This window comes from Ranitomeya variabilis, chromosome 2, assembly GCF_051348905.1.
Source record: "Ranitomeya variabilis isolate aRanVar5 chromosome 2, aRanVar5.hap1, whole genome shotgun sequence".
Taxonomy (NCBI): Eukaryota; Metazoa; Chordata; class Amphibia; order Anura; family Dendrobatidae; genus Ranitomeya; species Ranitomeya variabilis.
The window spans coordinates 77,936,279-77,952,023 of record NC_135233.1 but is presented as its reverse complement, the minus strand read 5'-3'; the positions used below and the strand labels follow the sequence as shown (position 1 = coordinate 77,952,023).

Sequence of the window (15,745 nt, the reverse complement as noted above, 5' to 3'; positions counted from 1 at the left end):
TTCATCCATCTCTGACAATTCGGGTTTTACAGGAGCCAGAGAAGGGCAATCAAGAAGGAAGAAGGCTCAGATATTTGCAGAACCAGTTGGAACTGTATGGCCACGCTAAGGGTGCAGAAGAGCGCCTGTGCTTGGTTTGAATTGTAAATTTGTGGTAACAGCCTCCCTTAAAAAACGAAATGCCATACTCTTAGAGGGGATAATGTAGAATAATATTGATAGAATAATACTAATTACCATCTAGCAACCTAACCATGAAAATCTTTGGATATATTGGTTTCATTTGGTGATGGCCCCCGTTAGCCATGCTTTGTGCCCAGTTTTTGCAACTTTTATCCAATGCACACAGAAGTAGATTAATTTTTTTTGTTTAGCCAGAAATCTAAGGCAGTGTTTCCCCAACTCTAGTCCTCAACAAGTCAAGTTTTCAGGATTTCTGTAGTATTGCACAGATGATGGAATTCTTATCTGCCAGGTGATGCAAAGACCACCTGTGCAATACGAAGGAAATCTTGAGAAAGTGACCTGTCAGGGCTCTTGAGGACTGGAGATGGGGAACACTGCTCTAAGGGCTCACACATGTGGCTGTAATTTTGGTGTGCGTCCAATCTGACAAAACATTGGAATTCACTCTGACCAATGGGACTGTACAGATTTTTTTTTTTCTCAAACCGAGGCAGTCTGAGGATAATATTGCCGCATGTCCGAATTTGATCCGATGTTTGGATCGCACTCTGCCATGCAAGTCAATCAGTCCATGGAAACCAGACTCAGATGACGCACTGACACAATGGAGAAGATGGAGAAAAACATTTTCTCCATCTTCTTTTGATCCGAGGGAATTGGATCACACTCTGATCATAGTTTGATCAGTGAGTGATTTGCACAATTGTCCCGATTCTCTGGGATGAGAGAATATAGACTCGTCTACACCTGACTGTACAACTATAATTACCTCACCGGGGAGCTGCCAGGCTGCGCAACATGACAGTAATTGCAAAACCGGATTACATTCCCTTATCCCCTTAGCAATGGATCCTAATTGTTACTAGTTTGACTTTTGATTTCTTACTGCAACCAGCCTGTAAAAACCTAAAACACATCCCCAAATTATCTAATTCAACTTGGACTACTGGTTTTATTGAGTTTCAGATGCATGTATCATATCTAGAAAGTTCTCTAAGTATACTGCAACAAAGGCAAATTAAAGTACCGTAATCTAGAAACAATGTTTCTCTAGAATCTTCTGTTTTTACATTTTTGATTTGATCACTATTGGTGGGTGTCCTCTTATTTCTCCAACTATTACTCCAGTATTATTTTGCCACCTTGAATGGTGGAGATTTTTTATAAGTTTGGAAAATTTAAGACCTCATGATGTGCTTGAATTTGACATCTGAATGTTGGCCACGGGGGTTATAAGCCATCCTATTCCCTATTTCTCCCGTAGATCTGTCTTAAAGCAACAACTAAATATGGATCCAATTGAATTTCAATTACGTGTGAAGAAGGGGGTCTTGGCTTCCCATTAAAGGATGAAGAATCTGTCTTTAGATTTTCAGCTTTGGCAACAAGTTCAGCAAAATTATTCAAGACTTCTTTTAGCTTTCAGCCATACAAATCCCAAATCATATTCTTTACGATGACTTCCAGAAAAAAAAAAAGAAATATTAACTCACTATGTCTGCTTTTTTGTCATATCAAAAACCTTGTTTTACGAGTGAAAGAATGGTCTGACCTCTAGGTGTATGCGCACATGTGTCAAAAATCCTGCTCTTAATGCAGATGTTACTGTCCTTGAAATTGCTGGTATTCTGCAACATCTGTGACGCACATGTATTTTCTCAAAAGAAAGTTAGCCCATGATCTAGAACTTGCCAATGTAATGTCTTGAATATCTAGCAATCCATCAATGTCTATGCTAAGTTTCTTGAAATATTGTTGTATATTACTACACTGGTGAACACAGACAGAAAATGGCCCCCATTCATTACTTTAATTTTTGGGGATGTAATGTTTCTATACATTGGATATTCTCATATGATCTATAAAATCTATGCAGAACCTGGATTATAAGCGATCAGTCATGGCAGGCGATTACTGTCCTGTACATCAACTAGGCCTCACTTTTTATCCCATTACTCTTTGTACTTTCTCAGGTTACAATTGAAGTAGTTGACGGAGCAGACATGGAGCCGGAAAATGACATGCCAAAGGACAACAAGCCCAGCTGGTCAGTTCCATCACCTGACTGGAGAAGTTGGTGGCAGAGGTCATCAACACTACCCAGGATAAATTATGGAGGCCAAGACTACAAATATGACAGCACCACTGAGGATAGCAACTTCTTAAACCCTCTGAGTGGTTGGAACAGACAAGTTCCCAGTCATCGTACACTTGATCTGAAGGAACAGCCAGAGTATGGTAAGTTCATGTTACACAGTTCGCCCTGTACTCACAGATAAGGGGTCAATAAAATGGTGTCCAGGTCGTTCTTGAGAAGGTGGAATCAGTTTTGAAAATTATAGGTAAAGATCATGGATGAGGATACGTCATAAATGTGTGTGTGTGTGTGTGTGTGTGCGGTTGAAAGACGTTTTCAGTGCAATGAAACCATGGTGAGCTGTACCTCAAAGTGTCATTGTTTGGTCATTTTTAGGATAGGCTGTGTAGGGATTTGCGGGGTTGGTGTTTTTTCTGTCTATTCTTATAATTATTTTGAAAAGCTTGTACAACCCCAGGCAAAAATAGTGGAATCACCGGCCTTGGAGGATGTTCATTCAGTCATTTCAAATGGCAACTTTCTGGCTTTAAGAAACACTAAAAGAAATCATGAACAAAAATTGTGGTAGTCCGTAATGGTTACTTTTTTTTAACCAGGCATAGGGGAAAAATTATGGAGTCACTCAATTCTGAGGAAAAAATTATGGAATTGCCCTGAAAATTTTCATACCCAAAAATAACACCTGCATCAAATTGGACCTGCTCGTTAGTGTGCATCTAAAAAGGAGTGATCACACCTTGGAGAGCTGTTGCACCAAGTGGACTGACATGAATCATGGATCCAACAGGAGAGATGTCAATTGAAACAAAGGAGAGGATTATCAAACTCTTAAGAGGGTAAATCATCACACAATGTTTCAAAAGATGTTGGTTGTTCACAGTCAGCTGTGTCTAAAATCTGGACCAAATACAAACAACATGGGAAGGTTGTTAAAAGCAAACATACTGGTAGACCAAGGAAGACATCAAAGCGTCAAGACCGGAAACTGAAAGCAATATGTCTCCAAAACAGGAAATGCACAACAAAACAAATGAGGAACGAATGGGTGGAAACTGGAGTCAATGTCTGTGACCGATCTGTAAGAAACCGCCTAAAGGAAATGGGATTTACATACAGAAATGCTAAACGAAAGCCATCATTAACACCTAAACAGAAAAAAACAAGGTTACAATGGGCTAAGGAAAAGCAATCGTGGACTGTGGATGACTGGATGAAAGTCATATTCAGTGATGAATCGCGAATCTGCATTGGGCAAGGTGATGATGCTGGAACTTTTGTTTGGTGCCGTTCCAATGAGATTTATAAAGATGACTGCCTGAAGAGAACATGCACATTTCCACAGTCATTGATGATATGGGGCTGCATGTCAGGTAAAGGCACTGGGGAGATGGCTGTCATTACGTCTTCAATAAATGCACAAGTTTATGTTGATATTTTGGACACTTTTTCTTATCCCATCAATTGAAAGGATTTTTGGGGATGATTAAATCATTTTTCAAGATGATAATACATCCTGCCATAGAGCAAAAATTGTGAAAACATTCCTTGAAAAAAGACACGTAAGGTCAATGTCATGGCCTGCAAATAGTCCGAATCTCAATCCAATTGAAAATCTTTGCTGTTGTCAGATCAGCTTTGCAGGTTGGAGCCTTGTCATGGACCATTTTCTTCAACTTCCACCAATCAGAGAAAGTTGGAGCCAGATTGATGAAGAGTACTGTTTGACACTCACTAAGTCCATGCCTGCCTCAGAGACTGCAAGCTGTTATAAAAGCCAGAGGTGGTGCAACAAAACACTGGTGATGTTTTGGAGTGTTTTTTTGTTTGTTTTTGACGATTCCATAATTTATTTATTTTTCCTCAGAATTGAGTAATTCCATAATTTTTGCCAGGGGTTGTATTAGTAGGATTTTTGCATTGATTGAAAAACAAGACCTCTATAGTACTATCACTTCACATGGATATGATTTTATTTATATATATATATATATATATATATATATATATATAAATTATATATATATATATATATATATATATATATATATATATATATATAATTTTTTTTTTTTTCTCTATCGCTCTTGAGAAAAGCAGAGAAATCTGGCGAAACGTTGCAGTTTTCTTCTAATGGATCAGTAAATCTCCTATTCTTATTTCCTAATTTCTTCTTTTACTTCTCACAATAGTATAAAATAATAAAAGTAAGGATCTCCCTCTGTGTCTGTACTTTTATCGTGAGGATAGTTGTTTGCAGTCAGACACAGACAGGGGGATGTCACTGAGTAGAATCTACAGAAATTAATGAGCGAACAAGAAATCGTCAGATCTGGAGTATCGAGGGATCTGTAAGATAGATATTGTAAATTCTATTACTTTTGCACCATTTTGAGAGTCACGGCACAGTTGCTCTTTCCCTATCCCTAAAGCTACAGGCGTTGTAGCTATCCCTGCTCCCCTTATTACTCCTGATGGTGAAGATGCCGGGGCTACATGCCTTACTGAGCTCCTGAATCGGCCATTATCTTTCCCCTCTCCCACCCAGGAAAGTGGGTATTTATGTATATGAATACACAAACCAGATTAGCAAGGGAAGACCTACAGTGATAAATGAAAATACCAAAGCTACAAATTGGCACTCACAAACAGAGTGGAAGTAAATGAAGGAAAAACCAAATAGGAGAGGATGAGGATATGTACACTGACAAAACACCAAGCAACAGTCTCTTGAGAAACACTCTAAATGCCCCCTCAAACAAACAAGACCTTAAACTCCAGAACCAGACACTGTGAAACTAACACTGGCAATGCCTCCTTTCTAGAAGCTAGTACATATAGGAGAGGGGAGTGGCCAATACTGAACAGCTGAGATCATCAAGGCAGGAAAGCTCCAGGAGCTCCCAACTGAACAGATTAACCCTGCACTGCTAGCAGACACCGGCACTGTTTGAAGGGGTTTTCCCACGAACAAAAGTTGATTTTAATCAATCGATCTTGGAATGATAAGTTTCATTACAGCACAGAATCATAACTGATTATTTATTTGAAGTAAAACTTTGTGTAAATACAAGCAGGGAAATATTTTATCTCTCTAAAAGAATTTAGCTGCTATTCCCTGCTGTACTGTCTGAATACTCTTTTGCTTCCTCCCCTGCCCAGGAGCTGTGGTAGGATTAGACCAGTGATTTTCAACCTTTTTTGAGCCGCGGCACACTTTTTATACTTAAAAAATCCCGAGGCACACCACCAACCAAAATGGCACAAAATGGTGCGTCCAGGTTTGAGATGAAAGTCCGCAGTCATTCTATGTGACTGCAGGCTTCTGAATTCTCACAGCGCAAGCACTGCACACTTTCAGGATTCTCCCTTGCCGGTGGCCAGAGTGGACGGTCATGACAGCACAAGTATGTGATTTGGATACTTCTGGTCACATTCTAACTAGACGTGTCCGGCCTCAGTCAATTCATTTTCATTGAATGAGGCCACACATGTCTAGTCAGCACGTGACCGCATGTATGTAAATCACCAACATCAGAGAATTGTGATAGCAGTGTGCACTGTGAGAATTCAGAAGTCTGCAGTCACATAGTATGACTGCAGACTCATCACAACCTTGGACATCCCCTTTAATGTTCCTAACAAATAAAAATGAGAATTAGTATCACAAAAAAAACACATTTACATCCAGGTACCTGATAGATGACGTTGTTTGTGGAGTCGCCTCTTTCTTTTCATCTTCACCTTGTCCAGATGCCATGATGACTCTTCTCATCCACCGGCAGAGCTCGTTTCTGCAGACTTCCATCTTCTCCTGTCTTCTGCAGCACATCCCGACACAACACCCTTAAAGATAGCAGTGTTATTATAATGCTCCGGAATAACAATATCTGCCCTAGGCTGAGCCTCTGAGTAAATAATTGCCCCTCACTTTATTCCCAGCACATAATATGACCCTCACTGTCCCTCTTATGGTACATGCCATCCACACTACCCTCTCTCTCTTTTCCATACTTCACACTGCCTTCTCATACGGTGTCCCTCATAGAGAGCCCAGTCTCTCTACTGTGCCCCTTCATTACACTCCTCCTACTTGGCATACTGTCTCCTCCTGGCTGTTACCCTCACACTACTCAGTATCTATTATGTGTCCACTCACACTTTCATCCCCCCATACTGTCTGCACACATTTCTAATAGCCTCCTCCTGTACATCCCCCCCCCCTGCTAACATACCCCTTTGCTCTCTCCATATTTCCTCCTCACACATTCCCCCCTCACACATTCCCCCGACTCCCCATACTGTCCTCACACATCCCATCACCGTTGCTCCCAGTACTGTCAGCACACATTTTTCCCCTCGCTACTGTGTCCACCCCCATCTCCCCACTCACCCCCACAGAATATATCCACTGCCCTTCCGATAGAATAAATCCATCCCCTTCCACAGAATAAATGCACCCTGCCCCACACATGCTAAATAAATTCCAGCCCCCCCCACGTACACACTGAATAAATCCCCCACACACACTGAATAAATCCCCCCACACACTGAATAAATCCCCCCCCCACACTGAATAAATCCCCCCACACTTAATAAATCCCCCCACACACTTAATAAATCCCCACACATACTCCCCATAAACCCACCCCACGCTGAATCTTCGGTGTCTTCAGCTCCACAGCACAGGAGCACTTACCACCAAGTCTCTTCTTTCTCCTGCACGCCGGATAGTGACGTCACAGCGTGATCACATGACCTGATCACGCTGCTGGCGTCGCTCTGACCCGGCAGTCAGAGCCTCAATTGTACTCGCAGCTGGTAGATGTCTGCGAGTACAATTGATCTCCGGGAGCCGGCGCGCTGCAGCTTCTCTGTGCCGGCTGTCAGCTTGACAGTCGGCACAGAGAACAGCTGACTCCCGTTCCCCGCGGCACACCCGACCATGTGTCGCGGCACACTAGTGTGCCGCGGCACACTGGTTGAAAAACATTAATCCATGTTCCTGTACGGTCAGACACAGCCATTACACAGCAGAGGCACATATATAAGATTATCTCTGCACAGGGACATTATATTTAAACACAACTGTGGAACTTCTGTTGATTTAAAATCAACTTTTGTTCACAGGAAAATCCCTTTTAATATGCAGGTGACGGGCTTCTAATTAGTGCAGGAGAAATCAGACAACGCGGTCTACTAGCATCTCTGTGTTGCAGTAAACCAATGACAGAGAGGCGTTAAAGGGATTGTCCACTACATGGACTACTGCATTTTAAATACAGTTGTCCCCCTTGTAAAATAAAAATAACATATACTCATCTAATGCACCAACACCGTTCCAGCAAGTGATGTTTCCTGGTAGTGGACAACCCCTTTAAAGAGAATCTGTCACCAGTTTGTTCCCACCTAATCTGAGAGCAGCATAATGTATAGACAGAGCCCTTGATTCCAGCAATGTGGGATGCTTGCTGTAGATTTGACAAAATCGCTGATTTATTAGCAGGAGATTATCACTAGAGGACTAGTAAACCTACTGCCAGGTAGTCCTCCATATTTATGATCTCTGTGTAACTCCAGCCCCACCACTGACTGGCAGCTTTCTACCTATGCACAGTGTACACAGAAAGCTGCCAATCAGGGGCGAGGTGGATTTATACAGAGCTCAGCATTCGGACAGTCAGAGAACCTTAGATCTGCAGCACAGAAAACAATGATTTTAACAAATTGACAGCACTATAAGTTACACAGAGCTGGAATCGGGGTCTCTGTCTCTACGTTATGCTCCTCTCAGATGGAGTAGCAAAAACCTTTTGACAGATTCCGTTTAATTAAACCTAAATCTTTGAGATGTTCAATCCCTTTAATGACCTTTTTAACTTTCACAGTTTAATTGCATTCGTATATGTATTATCTATATCATTTATTGACTTTTATTGAAAAATGATGTTGTTGTTGCTTTTCTCCATAGATTACGCAGATGGAGAAGGAGACTGGAGCACATGGTCTGTGTGCAGCGTTACCTGCGGCAGTGGAAACCAGAAGCGTACAAGGTCTTGCGGATATGCCTGCACAGCCACAGAGTCCCGGACGTGTGATATGCCAAATTGTCCTGGTACGTGAATGAGGATTACTTGCAGGGGTTGTCCACGACTAGAACAACCCCCTTCTCATTCGTCAGGTTTGGCCCCGCCAAACAAATAAAAATACCTATACTCGCCCCCGGTGTCGCTCCAGCGGTGTCGGCACTCGCGTTCCTGGGGCCCACATGAGATAGTTACGTCACACAAGCCCTGCGCCCAATCTGCGCTGGCGTCACCGTCCCCTCCTCCGATCGTATTGAACATCAACAGGAACTGAGGGCTGCAACTGATCTGACTTCCGTTTGATTTATCCGAAGGCGGAGACAGTGACGACGGCACTGAATGGTCACAGGGCTCATGTGGCGTAACAACCTCCTGTGAGCCGCAGGAACGTGAATGCTGACACCGCTGGAATGGTACTGGCACCAGAGGCGAGTATGGGTGTTTTTATTTTAATGGGGCCAAATATGGAAAAACGCAACTCCTTCTCATTCCTCGTGGTACAAACTCATCACCACAAGAATCATTACCAAGTGTATAAAAGTAGGTGTTACTCCGGTTCTGTATTACAGACAGACCATCCTTGGGCTGCCAGGTGCTTCCTTAAAATTCTTCTAGAAAACATACCATTATGTAATCTGTTTTTGTTTGTTTTGTCTCTTTTCTTTCATAACACTAGTTTTATTTTATTTAGAGTTGTGTGAAAAAGTGTTTGCCCCCTTCCTGATTTCCTGTTCTTCTTCATGTTTGTCACACTTAAATGATTCAGATCACCAAATAAATGTACATATTAGACAAAAATAACACAAGTAAAGGCAAAATGCAGTTTTTAAATTAAGGGGTTTTTTTAATAGTAAAGGAGTTATCCACTACCAGAAAAAAAACCCTTCTTAAACTAAATGTTTGGCCCTGATAAAATAAACCAACCTATAGTCACCTCCTGTATCGGCTTCGTTCCAGCAGTGTCAGGTCTCGTGGTCCCTGAGCTGTGATGCGGTGGAATGCCACGTGATGACTGGTGCCTAATCTGCACTGGCATCACTGTCACTGCCTTTGTATGAGCTGAACATGAAGCGGAAGTCGGGGCTGCAGCTGATCTTGGACTTCCTCTTCATATTCATTTCGACAGGATGCAGGGACAGTGATGCCAGCGCTGATGTGGTGCCCGGCGCCCAATGTCACAACCCCGGGACCGCGAGTGCTGTAACGGAGCTGGCACAGGAAGTGTGTATTGTATAGGTTCGCCTTATTTTATCCTAGTAGTGGACAACCCCTTTAAGGGAAAAAGAAAACCAACAGGGCCCCGTGTGAAAAAGTGTTTGCACCCCCCCCCGCATACACACACACATATATCATATATTTGGGAAGCGGAGTTTAAATTCCCTATCCACACCAGGTCTGATTACTGAAACACCTGATCTCAATCAAGAAATCACTTAAAAAGGACCTAACTGACAAAATGAAATGGACTAAAGCTCCTCAAAAGCTAGACCTCATTTCCAAAGAAATTCTGCAGCAAATGAGGAACAAAATAATTGAGATCCATCCATCTGGAAATGGTTAGAAAGCCATTTCTAAAGCTTTGGGACTCCAGTGAACCACAGTGAGAGCCATTATCCACAAATGGCGACAACATGGAACAGTGGGGAACCTTCCCAGGAGTGGCCGGCTGACCAAAATTACCTCAAAAGCGCAGTGAAGACTCATCCAATAGGTCATAAAAGACTCTACAACAAGAATATCCAAAAAACTGCATTTGCCTTTGTTAGTGTTCATGACTTCACCATAAGAAAGAGACTAGGCAAAAATGGTCTGCATGGCAGAGTTCCAAGGTGAAAACCGATGCTGAACAGTAAGAACATAAAGGCTCCTCTTAGTTTTGCCAGAAAACATCTTGATGATCCACAAGACTTTTGGGAGAATAATCTGTGGACTGACAATACAAAAGTTGAACTTTTTGGAAGGTGTAAGTCCCATTACATTTGGCTTAGAAGTAACACTGTAAGATGTTCCTTTTCTGAAATGCGAGCTGTAAAATATTATGGTGGTGGTAGTGTGATGGTCTGGCGCTGTTTTGCCCTCCAATGTGGCTGAATTACAACAACTCTGCGAAAATGAGTGGGCCAAAATTCTTCCAGAGCGTTGTAAAAGACTCCTTGCCAGTTATAGCAAACGCTTGATTGAAGTTGTTGCTACTAAGGGTGACCAAACCAGCTATTAGGTTTAGGGGGCAATCACGTTTTCACACAGGGCCCTGTAGGTTTGGATTTCTTTTTCTCATAATAAAAAGACCTTCATTTTAAAAACTGCATTTTGTGATTACTTGTGGAATCTTTGTCTAATACTTGCAATCAGGAAATCAGGAAAGGGTCAAACACTTTTTCTCACAAAATGTATATATTTTTTTAGGCCCTTAAATTCCCTGCATATCATGTGGGGTCCGGATCCTCAGAACCCCCCCCCCCCCTCCATATGATCACTGAAAAGACTGCTCAGAAGTGTGCAGGTCAGTAGGCAAAAGTGCAAAACTCCTGCCAGAGCGGCGTGCAGAATCTATAGGCTTTCTATTGAACCTACACTCCGCTGTGCGCATGCTCACACAGGGGGCATGCACATCTACCTCTTGAGCTGCACCCTTGTGAATAGTCTATTGAATGTTTGCTAAGGGGGACTTAGGACCCAGACCTCACTGTTCAAGGAATTAAAGGACCCAAAATTATTTTTAAAAGTTTACCAAAGTTTAGAGACATTTATAGTATATTAATGGCATGAAATTAATTTAATGAACCATATATATGCCGCCACCTCTCCATGTGTTGAGACCAGGGCCCTGTAATAAGATAAATTTGGGTCTCATCATATCGGTATGCAATAATTTCTGAGATGGAACAACCCCTTTAATATATATGTTGTTAATGTTTTTGAAAATGATGTTGATATGGTTCCTTCGTATGCTGCAAACTCTTGGAAGCCTGCAAGTATCACACGGCGTCTGTGCTCACTCTGGAGGTATTCGCCCACCAGTGGGCACCATGAGCATTGATGCTGAGGCATCTCTCCACCATAGGGTCCCATTGTAAAGAAGCATATACTGCATGACTCCCTTTATAGACATCACAGTTTGCTGTGCTTTACAGTAAAACAAACGGTAGGCAGACTCCTACCTACCAGACACAGACCGAACGCACCCACTTATGGCCTCCATCTGGTGAATGGGGGACTATGGCAAAGTTAGCCTACAGTATATGTCAGGAACTCTACTCTAAGTGCACAAGTGTCCACGTACCATAAAGTTCACAGAAGTCTGGAGCTGTTTTTTTAGTTAACATTTTTTGTGTTACAAAGACGAATAAATCATAGCCGTGAAAAGTAGGAAAATCTTCCCTGAAGATTACAAGTTCCTGCCTCATTTCATAGGGTTCACGGCTTTCTCCAGAGCACAGGTGGCATCTGGTGATCAGATTTTACACGGAGGCACAGCAGGCGTAATGGAGAATTTGGTATAAAAATGTTATTTTATTTCTCCACTTATAGTCCAGTACCACTTAATTCCTTTCAAATAAGTCATTTTTTGGCAGTTCAGGGCGTTTCCTAAAGTTGGTAAGAAAAGTGTAGCATTTCATATCCAATGAGGTGTTTGTAATTAAAGTTCTGTGTGGTCTCTGAGCCTCCGAGATTTCTCCAAAGCTGCCATTTCCAGCACAATACATTTACAGTAAGTAAGATTTTATGGTTCACAGGATGCAGGGTTAAGATTGATTTTTATACTAATACACGTATTGCTGTCTTTGGCTAATGGCAGAACATGTCTGGGTACAGTTAAGCACTGCCGTACTTTATAACACCAATTACAAGGGCAAAAAATTGTGTTGGTGTCTCTTTGTTACTGGCTTAGTCACAAAAATAACATGATCACGACAGGATTCGTTGACTTCACTTGCAGCTGATCCACCTCCCTCGAACTTACAGAATAGTGGACGGCCAGCCGTAAACTCTTCGAGGTTGCTAATATTAGTTAAAGGGAACCTGTCTCTCCTTTACCTGCATATACAGGGTTAATTTGATTCTTAAAAGCCTTTAAATCCTGTCCTTCCGGCTTATTGGAGCAGCAGCTGCAGGGAGAAAATTAAGTTTTGTTCTCCCTGCAGCTGCTCGCTTCCAGTCATCGGGGCGTATATTGATACGCAGTGAGCGTGGCTGTAATCACTCCCCTGACTTTGAATGACCATCTGCTCTGTGTTCAGCATGTGTGTGGAGAGCAGGCTGTCAATCAAAGTGAGGGGAGGGCCCCTGCTCAGATGACATGACAGTAGGCAAATAGCTGCAGGAAGAATGAACCTTCATTTTCCATCTATATCTGCAGGTAATTAGTGTTTCTGCTCATGACTGAGGTGATTGATATGTCTTTTGCCATAGGATAGACCTGTCAATCACCTGCAGCAACAACGGCTAGAGCCGGCCGGGGGCAGAGTCGGACTAGTTTGGTCTCTGACTACAGTCCCCCGACAGAACTTTAAACTATATTTTCTCTGGAACGGTCCAGCTGTCATGCAGCCAAGTTCCGATTTGTGCTGCCTGGAGTTTGGGAATCAATGACAGGTTCTCTCTAGGGGCGTCACATACAGTTTCATTATATATTTCATAAAATCACAGCACTTGAATTCTCTGAGGCTATGTTCACCTAATATTTGACCCTACATTCAGTCGCCTAGTCGAGGGTTACATATGAAGTCCCGCAAAAATGGAATTCAGACGTATGTTCTGATCGGACCATTGACTATAATGATGCAGACGGAGTCGGTGTGCTGTTAGACATTATTTTTGGCCATTTACGTCTGTTGGAGGCAGGCAGCAAGACATAGTCGACTACGTCTTGAATCTAGCGTCAACCAAGCGTATATAGCCAATAATGATGTCCTCTTCTTTAGATTAGAGGGCCTGGCATTGTCATGTGGTGACACAAATGTGGTATTGTACCAGGCTGGCTAATCGAAAGGAGAGCCATGAATGCCACGAGGTAAGAAGTGGTTCTGCTCCCGTCCCATGGCTTCAGATTACTGACAAATTAGCAACCGGATAACTCCTCTAATAAATTGTTTGTCATCACTGTTGGCTTTTTGCCATTTTGTCTTGCCTTACAAAAAATTGCAGGGTTCAGTGTTCTTAATCAACTGCTAGAGCAAGTTGTACGGGCCTCCTGTCTGCGCATTCATTTACTACACAGGGCTTGGGACGAAGAAGAACAAGGTGGCTTTAGGAACGAATACTTTGTGAGGGGCGATGCAACTTTTTAGCGTCTGTTCTGAATAACCTTCTCCCCTGTGAGTCAGTGAAAGCCATGTGTTACCACCTGCTTTGAACTGTTTAAGCCACCTGCAAATACTTGTGTGCAAATCAGATCTGTATGTGCAAGAAAGGCTGGAGCTGCCATTTATTAACTGCCTTTCATTCCGATTCTCCAGGAATTGAAGACACATTCAGGACGGCAGCGACAGAAGTGAGTCTCCTCGCGGGGAATGATGAATTTAATGCTACAAAGTTGTTTGGAGTTGGTAAGTGGTATAATGTGAAAGATGTTGCCTGCTTTGATCAATCCCTGATGGTTAGAAGGAGTCTGTCAGCACAGAATCACTGGTCAGGCACAGGGGCTCAGTCACACTTGGCCCAGCAGTTTTCTGGACCTTCTCACCTGCTTCTTTTGCATCTATCTCTGCCCTCTTCGTTGATTGACAGCTCTGGCTTTACAGAAGCCCAGAGAAGGAAGGTGCTCGGAAATGTTTGGCCTTGCCAAGGGTGCACCAAGCGCCTGTGCTTGGTTTGAAAAGTCATTTTGTGCTGATGGACTCACTATAAAGTCATCACTTAGTGTTCCAGTGCAGGAACTCCCGGGAATTAGATGGAATATGTGACTGCAACTTGTAGCAAATATGCATTTACCCTGCAGTGCCTCCGCAGGAGAAAAAGAGTATTAGTGTCCTTTACAATTTATGGACTGTTTGTTTCTTTTTTTGCTATTTTTGTTTTGTTTTTTTCTACACTATTTGTAGCCTCTCTTATTTAGTAGATATGGGTATTGAACAAGGGTTTTTGAAAATGTATTTTCCAGACCAGAAGTTACCTTTCCTATTTTAAGGTTTGCTATTGGCAGACCCTAAAAAGATATTTGTCAAGAAATTCTACTTCTACAAGAGTGGTAGCTGTAAGAATTGGGCTTTGGATGGTACCAGTCTGGCCGGCAATTGTAATATAGCGTATCTGCTTTTTTTTTTTTTGCTCCTAGATACTGATAGTTGTGAACGTTGGATGAACTGCAAAAGCGAATTCCTCAAGAAGTACATGCATAAAGTGGCCAACGATCTTCCAAGCTGTCCTTGCTCTTATCCTACAGAAGTCGCCTACAGCACCGCTGACATATATGACCGCATAAAACGGAAGGAATTTCGTTGGAAGGACGCAAGCGGTCCGAAAGAGAAACTTGAGATTTACAAGCCAACAGCCAGATATTGCATCCGCTCAATGCTTTCTCTGGAGAGCACCACTCTAGCTGCCCAGCACTGTTGCTTCGATGACAGCATGCAATTAATCACCAGGGGTAAAGGTGCTGGCACCCCAAATCTGATCAGCGTAGAGTTTTCTGCAGAACTACATTACAAAGTGGACATACTGCCATGGATCATGTGCAAAGGGGACTGGAGTCGGTATAATGAGATACGACCTCCAAACAATGGACAGAAATGCACAGAGAACCCCTCCGAAGAAGACTATTTAAAACAGTTCCAAGAAGCTCAAGAATTCTAGACATTTGCCGTGCTGGAAAGATATTTATAGAAGGACGGAGTCACCATTTCAGTGCTAGTCCTGTGGGGTGTATAAGACCTTGTTTGTAGCCCAGTGTCTGTATCTAGATTACCTAGGCATCGCTATAAAAATTTGGCAGATGGCAATTTTTAATCTGGATCCTGTGAATTATTTACATGATGCTTATACCGACCGTGTTAAAGCCGGAGCTCAGTGTTGAAGACATCAAGCGCTTTTGGTTACGGTAATCCAATGACCTGCCGTTGCTTTCCGCTGCGTAGACAGCTTGTATTGCTGCTGCAATGGCCAGATAGCCCTCCAGTTGCTGCATGAGATTTATTGATGATGGCCCTGACTCTAAAGTCTGTGGGCACATCATACATGTGGCCCAGAAAACCCCTTTGCCACTGCATATTTATGTATGAACAGGCCAACGTCGGCACGCCTACATCCCACCGTCCTCCCATTGTTCTAGAAACATTTTTTTGCTCCTTCCCAAGTAAGCAGTATTCATAATCTGGCAACGACTTTCCCGCTACCCCATGTTTCTAATGTGTATAACCTGACCTTAATAGCGTGCTGG

At 42.6% G+C, this 15,745-nt stretch overlaps 1 protein-coding gene across 1 annotated transcript in view; it reads left to right on the top strand.

Annotated features, from left to right (window-relative positions):
* ISM1 (isthmin 1) overlaps nucleotides 1-15,315 on the top strand; it is a 97,308-nt gene extending 81,993 nt beyond the window's left edge. Inside the window, exons 3-6 of the mRNA XM_077282575.1 lie at nucleotides 2,160-2,424; nucleotides 8,253-8,396; nucleotides 13,827-13,916; nucleotides 14,645-15,315. Coding sequence (XP_077138690.1) covers nucleotides 2,160-2,424; nucleotides 8,253-8,396; nucleotides 13,827-13,916; nucleotides 14,645-15,162 — 1,017 coding nt within the window. The 3' untranslated portion in view covers nucleotides 15,163-15,315. The remainder of the gene's footprint in view (nucleotides 1-2,159; nucleotides 2,425-8,252; nucleotides 8,397-13,826; nucleotides 13,917-14,644) is intronic.
* The last annotated feature ends 430 nt before the right edge of the window (nucleotides 15,316-15,745 follow it).